This window comes from Rattus norvegicus, chromosome 18, assembly GCF_021556685.1.
Source record: "Rattus norvegicus strain SHRSP/BbbUtx chromosome 18, alternate assembly SHRSP_T2T, whole genome shotgun sequence".
NCBI classification, from domain to species: Eukaryota; Metazoa; Chordata; class Mammalia; order Rodentia; family Muridae; genus Rattus; species Rattus norvegicus.
Genome location: NC_141551.1, coordinates 58,882,849 through 58,899,964, shown reverse-complemented (window position 1 = coordinate 58,899,964; position 17,116 = coordinate 58,882,849). Strand labels below are relative to the sequence as shown.

Below are 17,116 nucleotides of genomic sequence, written 5' to 3'. Positions count from 1 at the left end.
TTCTTAAGAACAAGCTGTACCACCGCAAAATACACAGAGCATTTCTCGGTAGTTGAGTCACTTTTTCTTCTTTAAGAGTTTTACTTTTGGGCTCTTTCCTGAGCGAGGAGTTTCCTTAGGATGCCGGCTCATACAGATGCCCTGTGTTACTGGGTATCTTCGGAAACTTTCAACTGTTTTTAAATTTCTCTCTATTAGAGAATTGATGAAGGTACCTGAACTCCAGGTGGAAACTTACCGTATCTCAGAAAAGATAGCCATTTCTATGGTTTAAGTGACAGAGTGTTAATCCAGGAACCAAGAATTGCCCACTTTTCTTGGTCCACCCCATTCGCCGACCATTCTAACCTTTACAGGCACGAGCCTTGAGGACTGTGGAGGAGAGGATGTCAAAATGCCTCCTACCATTCTTGCCCATGGACCCGAGAGGCCCGAGGGGTCCTCAGTATACTGGCATCCATGATCACCTTCGTCCTGGTCCTGACAGCTCTCCATTCCATGCCAGCAAAAAAGGCTTCATTTTTAAATACTATAAAACCAGAGACCCAGACACACAGGACCCTCCCAGTGAGATTTGACTAGGTCTGGTCTACAAAGCAAGTAAGTAGGAGGCTATTGGGAGAACATTTCCAGTACCATCATACTCTCTTAGGAATACCAATATGCAAGAAAAAAAAAACTGTCCTAAAAAAACGATAGTTTCTTGAAGTGCCCAACGTAGACGTATATCTGAACCTCCACGCTCAACATGAAAAAGACCCAAAATTACCAGAACCTGTTCAGAGCGGCACGGTTTCATCATTCTAGACATGGGCAAGGTCCTGGATGTATTTGGGTTCTAGCTTAATGCTAGTGAGTAGCGTGGACTTAGCAGAGGTGTTGTATCCACCAAGGCGCCCAAGCCCTTAGCTACTGTGCCAGGTTTGCACAGATTCCCCTTAGGTGTTAAGTTTTAGACAGGCTCACTGCCACTACAGGAGGACAGGACTGACAAGATGCACACGCACAGAGAGATGCGAAGAGCTGCTGGTCTCAGAGGCCAGCAGAGGCTGTGGCGCCCAGAGATACTCTGGTGGGAGCCCAGACCACTGAGCCCACCCGGCCGGGCCTTCTGCTGAGCTTGGGGTGCAACCCGGACGCGCCCCACGCGGGTGCGCCGCTCCTACTTCGCCAGGCACGCATGGGCGGGCTCATCGCTGCTAGGAGCCGCCTTTCTATTGGCCCTGGGACACGCCGGTTCGGGAGTGAGAGCTTGCAAAGTTTCATTGAAGGTGGAGAAGCGCGCGCCCTCCGGGGACCCCAGGCTGCTCCGCCTGTTGGGGACGCGGGGACAACTGCAGGGTTCTTGGGCTTTCTTTGCTCACCAAAGTCGCGGTGGTGGCGCCGCGCGCTCCGCGTCTGGGTCTTGGTTCCCGCCCAGGCTCGCGGGGTTCCTCGCAGGGAGCACTGGACTCGCATCCCCGCGAGCAGGCAGCGGGACCCCGTCGGGGTGGGAATGTTTCTCCGCGCCCGGCAGCTGGCGCCGGGTTCTCTCTGGCCTGAAGCTTGGGGGCGCTGAGGCTAAGCGGAGCGGCGGCTCAGCGATCCGCCCCGAGGCTGGGGCTCCAGGACGCAGCTTCCAGGGCGCCTGGCGGTCTTTAGCTCACCGGGAGCTCCATAGTCCGTGAGGGCATCGGAACCCGGACTACGCCGCCCAGACACGCTTACTTCGGAGGGGTTCCGCTAGAAACTCTGGGCCATCCCGGAACGCCACTTCCAGAGCGGGCAGAGGACAGCTTGCCTCCTCCATCCCCTCTCCTCGCCGCCCCCATCCCTCTCCACTCCCAGAGTGTCCCTCCCTTGGCTCCTTCCCAGGCGACCCCTGGAGCAGCCGCCGTTGGATTCCGATTCCACACTTCATGGGCGGGCCACAGGGGCTCCGACACCTGGCTAGGTGGCTGCCTAGAGCCCGGTGAGCTGCGCAGCTCCGGCTCGTCGAGCGCGCCCTCGGGGCAGAGAGCACCGCGCCAGCCGACGCGATGCCAGGGCTGCTAGGAGCAGCCGGGCGCACGAGGCCCTAAGCAGACATGGGCCTGACACCCCAGCTCTAGGGACCCCGAGCATCGCCCTACTGCTCGGACTAGCAAGGACCCAGCACAGGATGGCTTCGGAAGTGGTGTGCGGGCTGATCTTCAGGCTGCTGCTCCCCATCTGCCTGGCAGTAGGTGAGTGCGGGGAGCTCATGGAGTTGACTAAGGAAAGAAAACCAGAGGGCGCCTGGGAGAGGGCTTCCTTAAAACGTGAAGGGGTCTTAGCTCTGAGGGATTCGGTTCTGAGAGAGGCCCGCTGCGCAGGCTGAGTGGCAGGGGCTTTAGCAGCCCTGCTCTTTAACTTGGCAATCTAGAGCTCAGGACCAGACGTTTTCTTAGTCAGTTCCGGTAACCAGAATGGACATGCTGTGGAGTCCTGGTCTGTTGAATGGAAGTCTCCTAGACTTCCTGTAGAGGAGTATATGCTTGTTTAAAAAGGATGCTAGTAAGGTGGGAAAGTGATGGTAGACCAGCGACCCTCCCTTCTGTAAGACTTTGCAAGGACACCCGCCGGCCAGACATTGTGCGACCAGAAGGGACTCAGGCCATCTCCTTCAGCCTACACTCCAGCAATCAAATAGGTAGAGGTGAACAATTTCAACAGTGGTAAAAGGAAAAGGCGAGATGGGGCAAAGAGAAACTGCCTTGATGATTCTGTATTTTACCTCCACGACATCCTCCATTTACAACAAAAGGGCTGGATGCTGAGGCTGTAGGCGATCAGACCTAATCCTGCCCTTCTGGGGCCAGCCTTTTCCAGATATTTAAAGGATTAAAAAGTGAATCTCATTCGTTGGGACAGATCAGACTATGAAAGTCCCTCGGAGAGCCTCATCCTCTGTGGGAGTTAGGAAGGGGGTATAGGCCTAAAAATCCCAGCAGCTGCAGGAGTCTGAGCCCCGAGTCATGTTCATTCCCAGTCCTTAAATATCACAGAGCTCCAAAGCCCGGCTTTCCATGGACTCCTACAAGAACTAGAAAACATAACATAGTAGCAAGTTCTGCACTCATAAAGAGGTCTTTGCTTTCCCACGAAAGGAAACTTTTTGTTTGTTCGTATTGTTTGTTTGGTCTGTTTTGGAATCTTGACAGAAATTGGTGACTGGCGTCGCATCTCTGTGAAATGTGCTATTTGCTCAGGTAATTGGGAGGGAGTTCTGGAGTTTGGATGGCTACAGGAATAACAACTTTAGCTAGAAGCCTCTGGGAAAGCTAGGTGCCAAAAATGGTGGAAAGCAGGGTTCTGGGAGAGGAGAAAGCAGCAAGGCACTGCACCAGGTGCTTTTAGAGAAGGGGCTAACGCTGACAGGCTGCTGTTGACCTGGACTGGTGAAGTTCTGGGTTCCAGACAGAACCCTTTGGTCAATGGTCACAGGAGGGAGCACAGCTTCCTCAAAGTCCATGATAACCTTGCTCCCTGGTAGTGTTTGAAAGGTAATTTGAAAAGCTTTTGCTGGGTGCATGGCACACAGGCGGTGTCTCTGTTTCTATCTCCTCTCTTTGATGCACCTGGCACCTTACCAATTGGATTTGCTAATTGGAAGCCAGTTAGGTCTCAAGTTCACTAGGGTGTTTCAGTTTAAGAGGAATAGGTCAGAAGCTGCTCCCTTCCCTGCCTCAAGCCATTTCACCCCTGCACTTCTTCAGCTGCATCCCTCTCTGCCCCCTATTGCTTTAAGTTGTCTCATTCCTTGCCCAGGGTGGCAGTTTTGCAGAGACCTATTGGAAGAGTTAAACAGGTGGCCACCTACACTCATCTGGATCCACTCTAAAATGAGAGCAAGGGATGGTCCCTTGGTTGCCTGCTGTCTTGTCTAGGGTTTGGGCTTCTGCAGGACTCAGCTCACTGCCCTTTGACCCCAAGCCATAGGGCCTGTGTAGAGTCATTTCCACTAGACTTTCGTGATCCGTTCCTGAAGCCTTTTAATAGGACAAATGCTCTCATGTATCCAGAGGAAAGGCCTATGTTCTAGGCTCCAGGGTGGAGAGGGGCAAAGCCAGGGCATTGCTCCAAGGCTGTGGTCCCAGCTCCATCGTGCCTCCTATTTCTTCTGCATCCCCTCCTGCAGCATTCATATTTGCAAGCTTGAGCCAAGTCCATCTCAGGATGCTCATGGAGTCTGCTCTGAGGTTGAGACTTTCTTGGGAGGAGCTGGACTTGCAGGACCACAGGAATAGAAGTCCTCACCCCATCCTGCTTCCACGAAAGTTTCCTGGAGAGCTGAGTCAGCGCAGGGCGGTTGGGGGACCATCTCCCCTGTTTTACTCTTTCCTCTGCACACCCACACATCTGTGGGTTAAGGAGATGGTGGGCTTGTGCTAATGCATTGTGGATATATGAGTATGTAAGAGTGTATGTTGTGTGTGTTTGTGTGTGTGTGTGTGTGAACACACATGGATATGTGTTATGTGAGAGTAGGAGATGCTATGAATTAACCTCAGTGTGTGTGTGTGTGTGTGTGTGTGTGTGTGTGTGTGTGTGTATTTGGCCAAAGGTAGTATTCCCCCCCCCAGCTCACCCTATAGTGTGTGACTTCTGTCAGCCTCCCAAAGTCTGATGTTGGAAGAGGGAAGAAGAGAAGTCCCTGGAAGGAGAGAGAAGAGCTTCTGGGGAGGCTCACTCCATGAATCCCTTTCATGTTGTCTGCCACTTAGGAAAAAGAACCCAGGTCCTAAGATGCCTTGAATTACTGCACCCTTAGGTAGCTGGGTAGAAATCCCTTTATTTTGGCTCTTGGTTCCTTTCTACAGGAAATAGAGATTTTCAAGGTTACTGAGGTTTTTTTTAAATTTTTTTTTGGATCGCTGGCTCCCAAGGTGCCACTAAATCAAATGTTCAGATTTCCCTAATATCCTGGGCACGGAGAGCACAATGACCGGCTTGCCATTAGAATCGATTTTTGCATTTTAACCATCTATTTTTATATCTGGGCAAGGCAGCCTGCAAAGCCTTGCCTTGATAGAAACTCACACACATTTCCTTTAAACCTCTTTCTTGTACAGATGTTGAAAATTTCCTGCAAGAGTGCCCCACTCTCTTCAGCTAATGAGCGGTGTTGAAAAATGAGCTGCCTTTGTGTTCAGTCTAATGCTTAAGTTTCTTATTTATTTACTTTTTTATTGGCTCTTTACAAGAAATTAGAAGGAATGTGATAAGTGATGTTGGGCCTCTTGTACGCAGGTGTTATGTCTTGACAACCAAACCCAATTATACTAGAATATGTTGTTTACCATCCATAATGAACATCTGTTGACAGATGGTTTCACCGCTACAGCCACTGGACTTGTCAAATATCGCCAGAATAATCTAAGGCCTCTTGCTAGGCAATTGACTTCTTCCATACACATAAAGGAGAGCAGTAAAACTCTTATGTAATATGTGGTCTATCATTGTCATAATAGTAGCTGATCATTGATGATCACATATATTTTATGTTTATTTTCTTTTGGTATGATTTCAATTTCTGGAACTCAGGTCCTCATATTCTAAGTACTGAAGACTGTGTTAGCCTTTCCACTTAACTGCGGATTATTCCAGGATTAGGATGTGCCCCAGTTTGGTTTCTGTTGTTGTGATAAAACTCCATAACCAAAAGCAACTTGGAGGAGGAAAGGATTTATTTGGCTGATAGGTTAAAATCTATCATGGAGGGAAGCCAAGACAGGAACCCAAAGCAAAAACCTAGAGGCAGGAACCGAATCAGAGACCATGGAGGAACCCTGCTTATTGCCATGTGCCCTCTGGCTTGCCTAGTTTCCTTTCTTAGACAGTGCAGGCTCACCTGTTGGGTGGCACAGAACAGCCCGCAATGGATCTGGCCTTTCTACATAGATTAGCCATTAGGAAAATGCTTTAGGTCACAAGAAAGTCCAATAGAGGCAATTCCCTCTTTCCAGTGTGTTTAGGTTTGTGACAAGTTGATAAAACTGACATCTGGATTTAAAATATGGGTCTCCTTTTGATATGTGCATACCTATGGTCATTAATGTTTCTTTGTACAGCACATTTTCACTACTAGATATCATTTTGAAGCCACACTGTGCATAGTTGGTTTGCAAAATTGCAAATAAAGCTTATTTTTATTTAACCAGTGGGAGGGTATTGTAGATCCTGAAGGATTCATTGAAAGTATGTAAAATAATTTTGATTTTGGTCATCTCTTCTCAGCCTGTTTATTACTATTAGTTACGCCTAGAAGTAAAAGGTTTGGACCAATGGTTCTCAACCCTCCTAATGCTGTGACAGTTTAATATGGTTCCTCATGTTTTGTGACCCTCAACCATAAAATTGTTTTCGTTGCTACTTCGTAACTGTCGTTTTGGCACTGCTATGAATCATGATGTAAGTATATGTGTCGTCTGATTGTCTTAGGTGACCCCTGGGAAAGGGTCATTGGACACACCCCCCCCACAAGGAAGTTGTGAAGCACGGGTTGAGAACCACTGGGTTAGACATTTACAATTTAATTCTAGAAGAAAATAATTCAACCCAGACGATCAAGAGTGGTTGGCACCTGAGACGTGTGGACTGGAATTCCATGTGGGTATCTTGCTTTGTTGAAAGTGTGTTTGGCCATAGGTTGAGACCGTAACATTGCCTTGGACTTCACCTTTTGGTTAGGACATGTTGCAAGCTGACTATGCCCTGCCTGTGGCTATTTCTACATGGTTCTAGAGTCATTTCCTCCTTGTTCTTACTGTAAGGTGCAGTCAGAAGTACTGACTTCTGGGTAGGAGTGTGCACAGTCTCCTGTGCCATGCCTAATGAACTCAGGATGCTGCTGCCCCACATTTAGGAAGCCAATCAGGAGAGCTGGCCTGCTGACTTAGAACTCCCAGGGGTCTGGGCCCAGGCCATGAAGAGGCCACAGGAAGACTAGGGCTCAGAGCAAAGCAACATAGCCACTTTGTAGAGTCAAGGCACAAGGATGAATGTATCTGTGACAGGTAGGGGGTTTTAAGTAGCCAGGCCTTTCTCACCACTGTAATGCAGTGTTTTAGATACCAGTATTCTTAATAATAATAATAATAACAATAATAATAATAATAATAATAATTCTCCCTAGGATTGTACTGTTATTGTTTATTTTTAGATTTTTGACAGCATGTCTGCAGTCTATTTGATGCGATTTTATTTTATTTTTAGTGGGACTCTTAACATTTTTGGCCCGTGTACTGCTAAGAGGTAACCATGTCTGAAGTTAAGTAATGGAAATGGGTAGATTATCATACATTTTGGCATAAATATCCAGGACAGTTTCAAATAAACAGTGTAAGCATAGCTAGATGTTTAAGAATAATTAATAGGGGCTGAAGAGTCAATTCTGTGGTTATGAGCGCTTGCTGATCTTTTAAGGGGACTTGAGTTTGGTTCCTAGCACCCACAGCGGTGGCTCACAACCACTTGTAATTATGGCTCCTGGGAGACTCAGTACCCTCTTCTGGACGCCATGGGCACATGCACTCTGTGTATACATGTATGTGTGCACACGTACATACAATTTAAAAGAAAATAACCTCTAGGAAAAGTGCAGGTAATGCGGCTGCTGCTGTGTGTGAGATGTATTTGTAAGATTTGCAGATCAATGCAGGCAAAGTCAATATTCCATTTGGATGTAGGCTAAACAGAACTCAGTGTGGGAAAAGTTTAAGAATGTTGGGGGTCGGGTGGGAAGGATGGAGAGGATGCTAAGTAATTCTGAACACTTCCAGAGGATCTGAGTATGGTTCCCAGTACCCGTGTTGGGTGACTTACAACCACAGGACCTCAAAGCTGCAAGAGTTCCAAGATCCTCCACTGGCTTCACCAAGCACACAGGCTCACGCCCCCCTACACACAAATAAAATAAAAATAATGCAATTTTTGAAAAAAAGAAACTATTCCTTTTAATTCTGTGTTCACATGGTCACCAGACTTGCCATAACAGGCCGAAATCAAAAGGAGGCAGAGACCCAAAGCGCACAGCAACCTGTGTGGAGAGCCACCGACTTGGACTGTGAATGATCCCAGACATCCTAAACTGTCCAAAGATTAAGGGATCCAGCACTTTTTGCTCATCCTCGTGCTTGTATTCTGTGAGGCCGATGCCTGCCCATTCTAAGCATGCACTCCACCCCTAGGCCACACCCCCAGTCCTTTGCTATTAATAATTTATGTTTTAAAGTGTTAGAGCAACGATACAATTTTGTATCTTTTCAAAAAGTTTTGAAACCGTCAGTCATCTTTCTGTCTTACTTGTGATAATGAAATCACTTGGTTTCTGTTTCCTGTCCTTGTTCTAGTTAGTCCTGTGGCAGCAGGACACGTGGGGTGTAAACTGATGCTCACTTCACGGTGTCTAGAGAACAGAAAGAGAGAGGGCGAAAGTCAGGGTTCCTATATCCCTTACAAACACATGGTCTCAGTGACCTCACTTCCTGCAACTCAGCCCCACATCCTAAATGTCCTGCCACTACCTAGCTACTCCACAGGCCTGCGACCAAGCCTTCAATATTTAAGCCTTTGGGGGGCCATTCTAGAACCAAAGTATAGTATGTAACACAGCTTACTAGTTTAAGTTGGTTTCAGTGTCTTGTACATAATGTCCAATTTCTTCCAACCCTTCTGTGGTAGGATGGTGAAGCTCTATGGTTATCTCCTGATGCTTTTTTAAGCTCTGCTTTGGAAACAAACCTGCATGAAAGCAGGATTCATATTATGGATGGACATGTGGCATGTATTTGCATATGAATTTCAAATCTGAAGTACTGTTTACAAGAAGTGTGTGTGTGTGTGTGTGTGTGTGTGTGTTTCAGCTATTATGAGACTAGTCGATTAAGAACTTTTTTGATACTTTCCTTAACTGTTTTCTTAGAAAGTTATTGATTCCATGACCCAAACTGAGGTGCTTATCTCCTTCGTGTTGTTTCAGACTTGGAAGTCTAAGTCCTGTATTATCTTCAATGGTCAATGTCAAGCATCCCTCTCCCCAATCCTGCACAGGTTTGAGATCAAGCAGCAGACAGAGCTTGAGGCTCTCTTAGCCTTTCCCCATATTGCCCATGAGTAGAAAGAAGATTTTCAGCCTCTCTCAGAGCTCAGGTGTTTGCCTGAACCTCAGTTAAATCCAACAGATCACTGCTGCCTTCCCTATTTCAACATGGCTTTCTCGTGAGCCCAGGAGACTCTCATCTGCCTGGTACTCAAGAGCCTCTTTCCTCTTGTTGGGAGGCTGCCCTTCTGGTTCTGCTCTTCTGCAGTCCTCTTATCTAAAAAGGTTTCCTAGTGGAATGGGGGTTAGCTAAAGCCAGCACCATTTCTGTCACATGAGAATGAATACATTTGGAGCACGTAACAATTTGGCAGCATACCCCATCCTATATCAGAGGCCGGATGCTCGTCCTTCCCACAAATATATGAGTACTTGCCTCTGAGCTGGACACCCTTCACCACATCAGGCACTGTGGGGTTCTAGGAGGTAGTGCCTGGGCAGGACTTAGCTGCAGAAGGCCAGGTGTGTTGTTTCTATTGATGGAGAACGGAGACAAGTGGGAATCAGGAGAGTTTGCCTTGCAGAGGTCTATGGCATCCATTGCTCATGGTGCTTTGTAAGTGACTTAGACAGACATCTCCCAAGTTCTGACTTGGTCTGTATTAAGTGGAAGATGAGTTCTCGTGAGAAGTCTAAATTGAATCAGCAAAACAGAATCAGAGGCACAGCCTGTTCCCAGGGATGAGCAATTTACACACCCCAGACTATTTAAAGGACTAGGAGGGACGTTTCCAGGAGACAGTTACAGTTGCGTTTGGCCTTTCCTACTTTTGAGAAACAGCTTTGTTCATTTTGGGTGCAAGTGCAGGAACTGCTAAGATGACTACTCATGGCTGTATATCCGTGTGAGTTATTTTGTTTCTATTACTAGGATGCACTTGAGATGAGTGGGGTAAGAAAGGTCTATGAATAATCTATATATCAGGCACTATTAGGAGTCAGGGTATCACTGGACATTTGGGACTTGTTAAAAAGAGTCCCAATAGAGAAGTTTGTTTGCTAGATCTTCAGTCAGAAAATCAAACACATGAATCATTATCGTACACGGTCTCTGACTTGTCAGAATTTTAAATACCTTTTGAAGTTCCTCTGCCCTGGCCAAAGAGCTGGGTTTGCAGCCACACCTCTGGCTTTGTCACGCAGAGGTTCGACCTTAATTTATGGGATATCTCTATTCTTTGGACACTTCATCTACAAAATGAATGGATGAGGACAGCATGGAGGTCTTAGGGACGCTTCAGGTTTAGATGATACTGAATGTCAAAGACTCTGAATGGTGCTTTCGTTAGCTCTTAATATTGTAGGCTGAAGCGACACGTTGTCGTGAGTTCCGGAAATTCGTTGACTGATCTTGAAGAGCCACTTACCACTAGCCGTTTCATGGATAATTTAGAATTCCGGCCAACAGTTTTGACATTTACAGAGCATAAATAAAGTTTGGAGCACCGCCTGTTGAAAGTTGAGCCAGATGCTGGCCTGCACACTCTCCTGCCAGTCAAATCCACTCGAAGGTCTTCATGGCTTTGGTTATTGCTACCTTGCGTACGACATGACAACTCTGACATCTAGTCTCATTCTTTGAAACTCTTCCCCACACAGAATACATTACATCGTCCCTACAGTGTCACCTGGCACCTTGTGCATACTCATCACCATGCTATGATTTTAGGACTATTTTAGAACTATTCTTTTCTTCTATGCCTCTGCAAGATCGAGGATTTGTTATCCTTGCTAGAACCCTGGCATTAAGTGTCCCAATATATAGCAGATATTTGGGTCATCATTTTGAGTTGATGCTTTCCCCACTGAAAAGCATACCAGTGTGCTCGTCCTGCAAGGACTCTAAGGCAACCTGCCCTCAGCCTTATTTCTTTCTCTTGAATACATAAGAGATCTTGATATAAAGTTACAGTCTAGCTTCCCCTACTTAGTAGGTTCCAAGTTCCTGACTCTAAAATTTGCAACAGGCTGATGTACGCTGATGTACGCTCTGTAGCTGTCATAAATGAGAATATTATTACTGTCACAACTAATATCTGCTACCTGCTGTGCAGTAGACAAAGAAGGAAAAACCCACTGGATAATGTGAAGTTTGACCGGAGTAGCATCCTTGAAGTGCATATTATTTTTTAAAAATGCTTTCAGCTCTTCTGGAACCACACATATCGATCTGTTTTCTCTTGTGGTCAAATGCTTTAGGTCAGCAGTTCTGGCCACAGGTAGAGGAAAAAGGAGGAAGGCAGAGGTTTAACAAGCTGGTGATTTAAAAAAATAAATCAAAACACAATGGAGATGAGTTCCAGCACTGTGTAGGATTGAGTTGTCTCAGCTCTTTTGTCTGCTTCCCAAGACTGCACCTGCTCGCTTCCTGCAGCTGGCGATGACCTCACAGAGAGAATGTGGTCCTTGGGGAAGAGTCCTACTCTGGTGGTCTAGCGAGCAAGTCTGCATCGTGTCAATAATGAACCATGTGACTTTGTCCTCTCTGCTTCAAAGGCTTCCTCTATAGATTATGTTCATGATTCTCCCCGTATTATTTCTGCCTATTACTCTCGAATGCAAAGGGCGTGGCTGTAACTTACCGTTTCATATCCAACACGTAAGAAGTTGGGAATTCAGGTGGTTCTAGTTTCTTAAGGGCCATCTTACTCTAACTGCCCTTAAAGAAAGGATAGGAACTGATAGTGATTTTGTTTGTATGTTTGTTTTTTCAGATGATGTGGCTACTTGAGTGTAGATTTTACAGAGCAGTTTATAAAGGAGAGACATTCCGATTTAGACTTTCAGTTTTGATATTCTGCAGTCATGTGGAGTGTTGCATTCATTACCTGTGAGGGCCACAAATGCAACCAACCACACGCTCACCTTTGGTTTTGAATCGGTAGCACGGATCTTGAGGACACAAAGATTTTTACCATCAATAGCTCATGACTATAAAGAAAACCAGACTGTATTGTAGCAATGACTGAAGCTAAGCAAGCTTACAGAGATACAAACCATATATTTTTTGAATAAAAACCATATATTTTTAGTAAACTGCTTGATTTAATTGGTGTAAAATTACAACTGTACTATAGACCTTAGGATCTTTGTTAAGCAAGTCTATCGTCCCTAGAAGTGTTGGGAAGGCTACACAGAATCTGCAGAAGTGAACTCTCTGTCTTTCAAGACCCCACCCTTCCCTTTTATCCCTTTCAAACTAAATTTAAATACTGGGCTCACCAGGACTCCTCCCATTGGCCTTGATGCCCAAGTCTATCTAGCTGCTAAGTAGTAAGGCCTTCATAGCCAGTGCCAGTCCTGGTAGTTGCATGCCAACTGGCCTTGTCATAGCACACAGCTCTAGGCACCCATCTCAAGCTGGGAGAGAGGACTACAGATCAGATTACAAGGTTGTGGAAAGAGGGTTTGCCATAAAATGGGGATGTTTCTTTGTGAATCGGCATTTTCCTGAGACCTCTAGTTCTCTAAGACCGTTCATCAGTAACTGCAAACCGATTTAACAATAGTAAACCGATTTAACAATAGTATTCAAGGCAGCATCACCATGGCCCTTGCAGTTCTTCAGACTCACATTGAAGTTTTCATCAGTGGTGACCCTGCGTAACTACACTCCCTCTTCTCAACCAACTCTGCCCTGGACTTCAGTTTGACATGCTTTGGGCTACTGTCACACAGAACACCACACTCAGCTGGGTGTATCTCAAGAGCTGAGGTAGGAAGGTGGTGGGTTCAAGGCTGGCCCAAGTTAGATAGTATATCCTGTTTCAGATACACACACAAACACATAATGTACGTACGTATGTATGTACATATGTATGTATGTATGCATATGTGTATTATGTATATATCTATACAGAAAATGTACACACACACACACACACACACACACACACACACACACACACACACACACACACAGAGCTGCAGATGATGTACATCTGTGGGAGAATACTACCTGCCTACCATATACAAGAACTTAACTAGTTTTCTACCATATTGTTTGTTTTAAAGGATGGGACCCAGTACTTAAAAGCATTTGTTAAATTGGATACCAGTCTGGTGCAGTGGCACACACATGTAATCCTAGCCCTTGGTAGGTGGAGGCAGGGAGATTAGGAATTCAATTACATAGAGGAGAATGGATCTCTGATATTATTAGACAATTGCACTACTGGGATGCTCAAGTCAGTATAGCCTTATGTAGATTTTTAGGTTCGATCTAGTCCTGACATGTGTATTTTAAATGTGCTGCTGCTTTCTGAGGGAAGATGCTGGCCAAGCAAACCCTGGAGTGTCTGTAACGTGAGCCACACTGTCACAATGCTTAATAAATTTTAATATGTGTGGAATGCAGTTTTTAAATCAAAATGTAGTTGAAGTGAAGCTTTAATAGCCCACTAGTAATTTTGTTCCTTTTTGTCATTTTTAAAACAAGCCTCTGGTTTGAATCAAATTTCTTTCCCTCTCCCGAGATCTATACGCATTTCCCAGAAGTCATCAAAACCCTACGGTAATGGGAGACTGCATGTACCCAGCCCTTGCCTTAAAATAGCAGTTACCTTTGTTTACTTCAGATGTCAACGGGAAGGCACGCCTGACTTTTTCTTGATTCCCATCTCTTTCTTACTTTTGATATTACTGCTTTCTAGGTTTCTTTTCAGGATATCCCCCCAAAACAGTTGAGCACTCTAAAAAAACCGTAACGTGAAAGTCTCTAAGAATGATAACATTTCTTGTTTGTGTATTACTAATTTGGTTGTTGGCACTTCACGATAATCTCATTCATTGATAGAACCAGATGTCCTCACTTGGGTCCCAAAGAGCTAACCCATAAAAGGGGGAGTAGGGTGGAGATTAGAAACTGTTTTAGAATTCTATCTTGTGGAGTGTGTAGCTTGTAGTACTGATCTAGGAGTGTGTGACTCAGTCTTGTTCCAGGAGTGTGTAACTCACTACTTACCCAAGAGTGTGTAGCTCAGTACTGACCTAGGAGTGTGTAACTCATTCGTGATCCAGGAGTGTATAATTCAGTCCCGAGCCAAGAGTATACAGCTCAGTCCTGATCCAGGAGTGTGTAACTCAGTCCTGATCCAGGAGTGTGTGACTCAGTACTGACTGAGGACTGTGCAGCTCAGCCCTGACCAAGAAATGTTCAACCATTTATCATTCCTCTCAAGCAACTACTGTTATGGACTCTGAATTTTACAATGTTATGTTTTTCCTTTGCATAGGCTCTCAGTATCTTCCTTAATTTTTAATCATTTTGATAGTTTTATACACAGTTTTATAGTGTATGTTGATAGCATTCAGCCCTTTGCCTCTCTTGTTTGCCCATCGTCTGATCTGGCTGTACCCTACTTCCCAACAGCCCCTCTCCTGTTTTCACGCAGTCTTTGTATGTCGCCCACCGAGTTTACTTAGGATTGCTTACCTGAGCATAGATAAAAGGTTGTTTACCTGAGTGTGGACAAGTTAGCAGTGCTCACACCACTGAAGAAAATGACTTTCACTCTCTCAACAGGAGTTAACTGCCCACAACAGCTCCTCAGCTCTGGGTAGGGCCTTCTGAACTTCATCAATCACCAATTACAGAATGCTGAGAGCTTCATCTTGTTCAGGGCTATAGAGACGCACCACTGTTGTGAGTCTATGAGTGCCATATCTACGTCATATCTAGGGGACAAGATTTCACAGCAGCCTCTCCATCTTCCAGCTCTAACGTCCTTTCTGCCCCTCTTCTGAGATGATCTCTGAATCCTCTATGGATGATTTGACTGTGGATGAGGTCTAGCTCCATTTAGGGCTGAACGCTCATTAGGCATTTATTCCCAGAACTCTGAGTAGTTATGATTTTCTGTATTAACTACCATCTATTGCATAAAGAAAATTCTGCAGCTAACACTGAAATCAGCACTGGTCTAAAGATATAAAGGAAATTATTTATAAGGAACCCTGATAACACATTCATTTAGCAAAATAAGTAGTAGTTCCCCCTAGGAAACTATAATCTGCCCAGGCTTGGGCTTTTGAGCAGGATTACAGTATGAGGCAAGCGTTTTTGATAAGTTGGCCTCAGCAATACTATAGAGGGTCCAGGTCTAAATCCACACAACTACAGTCATCTGATTTTTTTGGCAGTAATTCCAGAAATACACATTGGAGATAACCCTGTAGCAAACAGTACTGTGAAAACTGGATGTGTAAGTATAGGAAATTAAAGTAGATCCGTGTCTCTCATCTTGAACAAAAATCAACCCTAAATAACCTCAACCTAAGACCGGAAACTGAGACTGCTAGCTAAAAAGAGTTGTGCTCTCTAGGATACAGGCATAAGTAAGGACTTTCTGGGTAGGACTCCAGTCAAAACTTAAGATCAGCAACTGACAAATGGACTTCACGACATCCAAAAACTTCTGTTCGTCCAAAGGAACTGTTAATCTTGCAGAGTCATTTTTAGAACATTGGAGAACGTCTTTGCCAACTATAAATCTGACAGAGGATTACTATCTGGAGTAAACAAAGAAATCAAAACACAAAATATTAAAAACCACAAATAACCCAATCAAAATTTTGTGCTATGAAATTGAAACAGAGCTCTCAAGAGAATAATTACAAGTGGCTAATAACCGTTACAAAATGGTTTGGCTTCCTTTCCTGTGAGATAAATACAAATGAAAACTACCTTAATATTTTGCTTCACCTCTGTTAGTATGACTGTCATAAAGAGAACAATAGTCACTGCTGGTGAGGATGAGGAGAAGGGGAACCTTCATTTACTGCTGCTGTGAGTGCGTACTGATGCAGTCACTATGGAAACTCATACGGAGATTTCTCAGAAAGCTAACTACAGAAGTGCCATATGTCCCAGCTATACTGCATGTGAACATATGTCCCATATGGATTCTATATCCTACTACAGAGATGTATGCTCATGGCTTCTCTGTTCACAACAGCCAGGGAGTGGAGTCAGCTTAGATGTTGTCAACTGATGGATATTCTTGCAGGGTCCTCCTGAGGACTTCTGTGTCATTCATCTCTAACAGTCAGCCTCCCAGAGTCTCTGCCGAAATGTCATCCCAAGCCCCAGGCTTACCTGAACCTCATCTACTCACTCACAGCCCCAGCCTGTTGACCACACATCTCACCCTAGTGGGTTTGCTTGTTGCTGTCTGCCTTGCTTTTCTCTTATTTCCTTGGGCTAATGTGTTTGTTCTGGGATCCCTGCATCCACCGTGTCTTCCCCCTGCTATGTATGTCTACAGCATGTTGTGTGGGCCCAGGCATAGGTCAGGGGACCCCAGTGCCCCAATCCAGTACCCTTCTTGCTCACATAGCAATGGCATCTTTATGTTCATCCTTTGTTAACTGAGGCCGAGTTTCTTTTTTACACTCGCAAAATCGAGATGATAATAGTATCTATATTTTAGGGTAGCTGCACAGTTCTAAAAAGGGTGTAGAGCTGAGGTGGCACAAAAATTACCCAACATGCCTTTAGGGTCTTCTGTACTACAAAAATGAATGAACAGCTAATGTATTTAACAAACTTTTTGTTGTTATTGTTGTTGTTAAACAATATCTGTCACATAATACATATTGACTAAATCCAGATACTGTGAGGTCAATATTTAATTTAAACATCATTTGATGTACACAAAGCGTGCTTTCTGGTTCTGTGATTGTCCCAGGCCTTGGCACTGTAATCTCCGAAGTCCAGACTTGAGAACTGAACTGAGTACAAACAAACAAACACCACAGAAACATTTTATATTGTTTTAAGGAGGTTCGTGATTTTGTATTTGACTAAATTCATAACTATCCTTGGCTACCTGCAGCCCACAGGTCATGGGTTGGACATGTCTGCTGTTGGGAACCTTAACCTAGATTCTTTAATGCTAGGAGTGGATACTTCTAATGGTGGTCTCTGTGTGCGTGAGGGGTGTCGTGGGTGACAGGCATGTGACCCTGAAAGTCTGGCTGGCTATGAGATGAGGAGCTGCTGTTGTGTGGAAAGAG

At 45.1% G+C, this 17,116-nt stretch overlaps 1 protein-coding gene across 16 annotated transcripts in view; it reads left to right on the top strand.

Annotated features, from left to right (window-relative positions):
• Positions 1 to 1,242: 1,242 nt before the first annotated feature.
• Positions 1,243 to 17,116, top strand: part of Piezo2 (piezo-type mechanosensitive ion channel component 2) — a 372,639-nt gene continuing 356,765 nt past the window's right edge. For 15 of the 16 annotated variants that reach the window (XR_015642301.1, XR_015642300.1, XM_087592762.1 and 12 more), the window contains exon 1: positions 1,243 to 2,204. Coding sequence is in view for 14 of the 16 variants with exons in the window: in XM_087592762.1 (XP_087448888.1) it covers positions 2,141 to 2,204 (64 nt within the window). In the remaining 2 variants the exon portion in view is untranslated. 16 annotated transcript variants of the gene reach the window in all.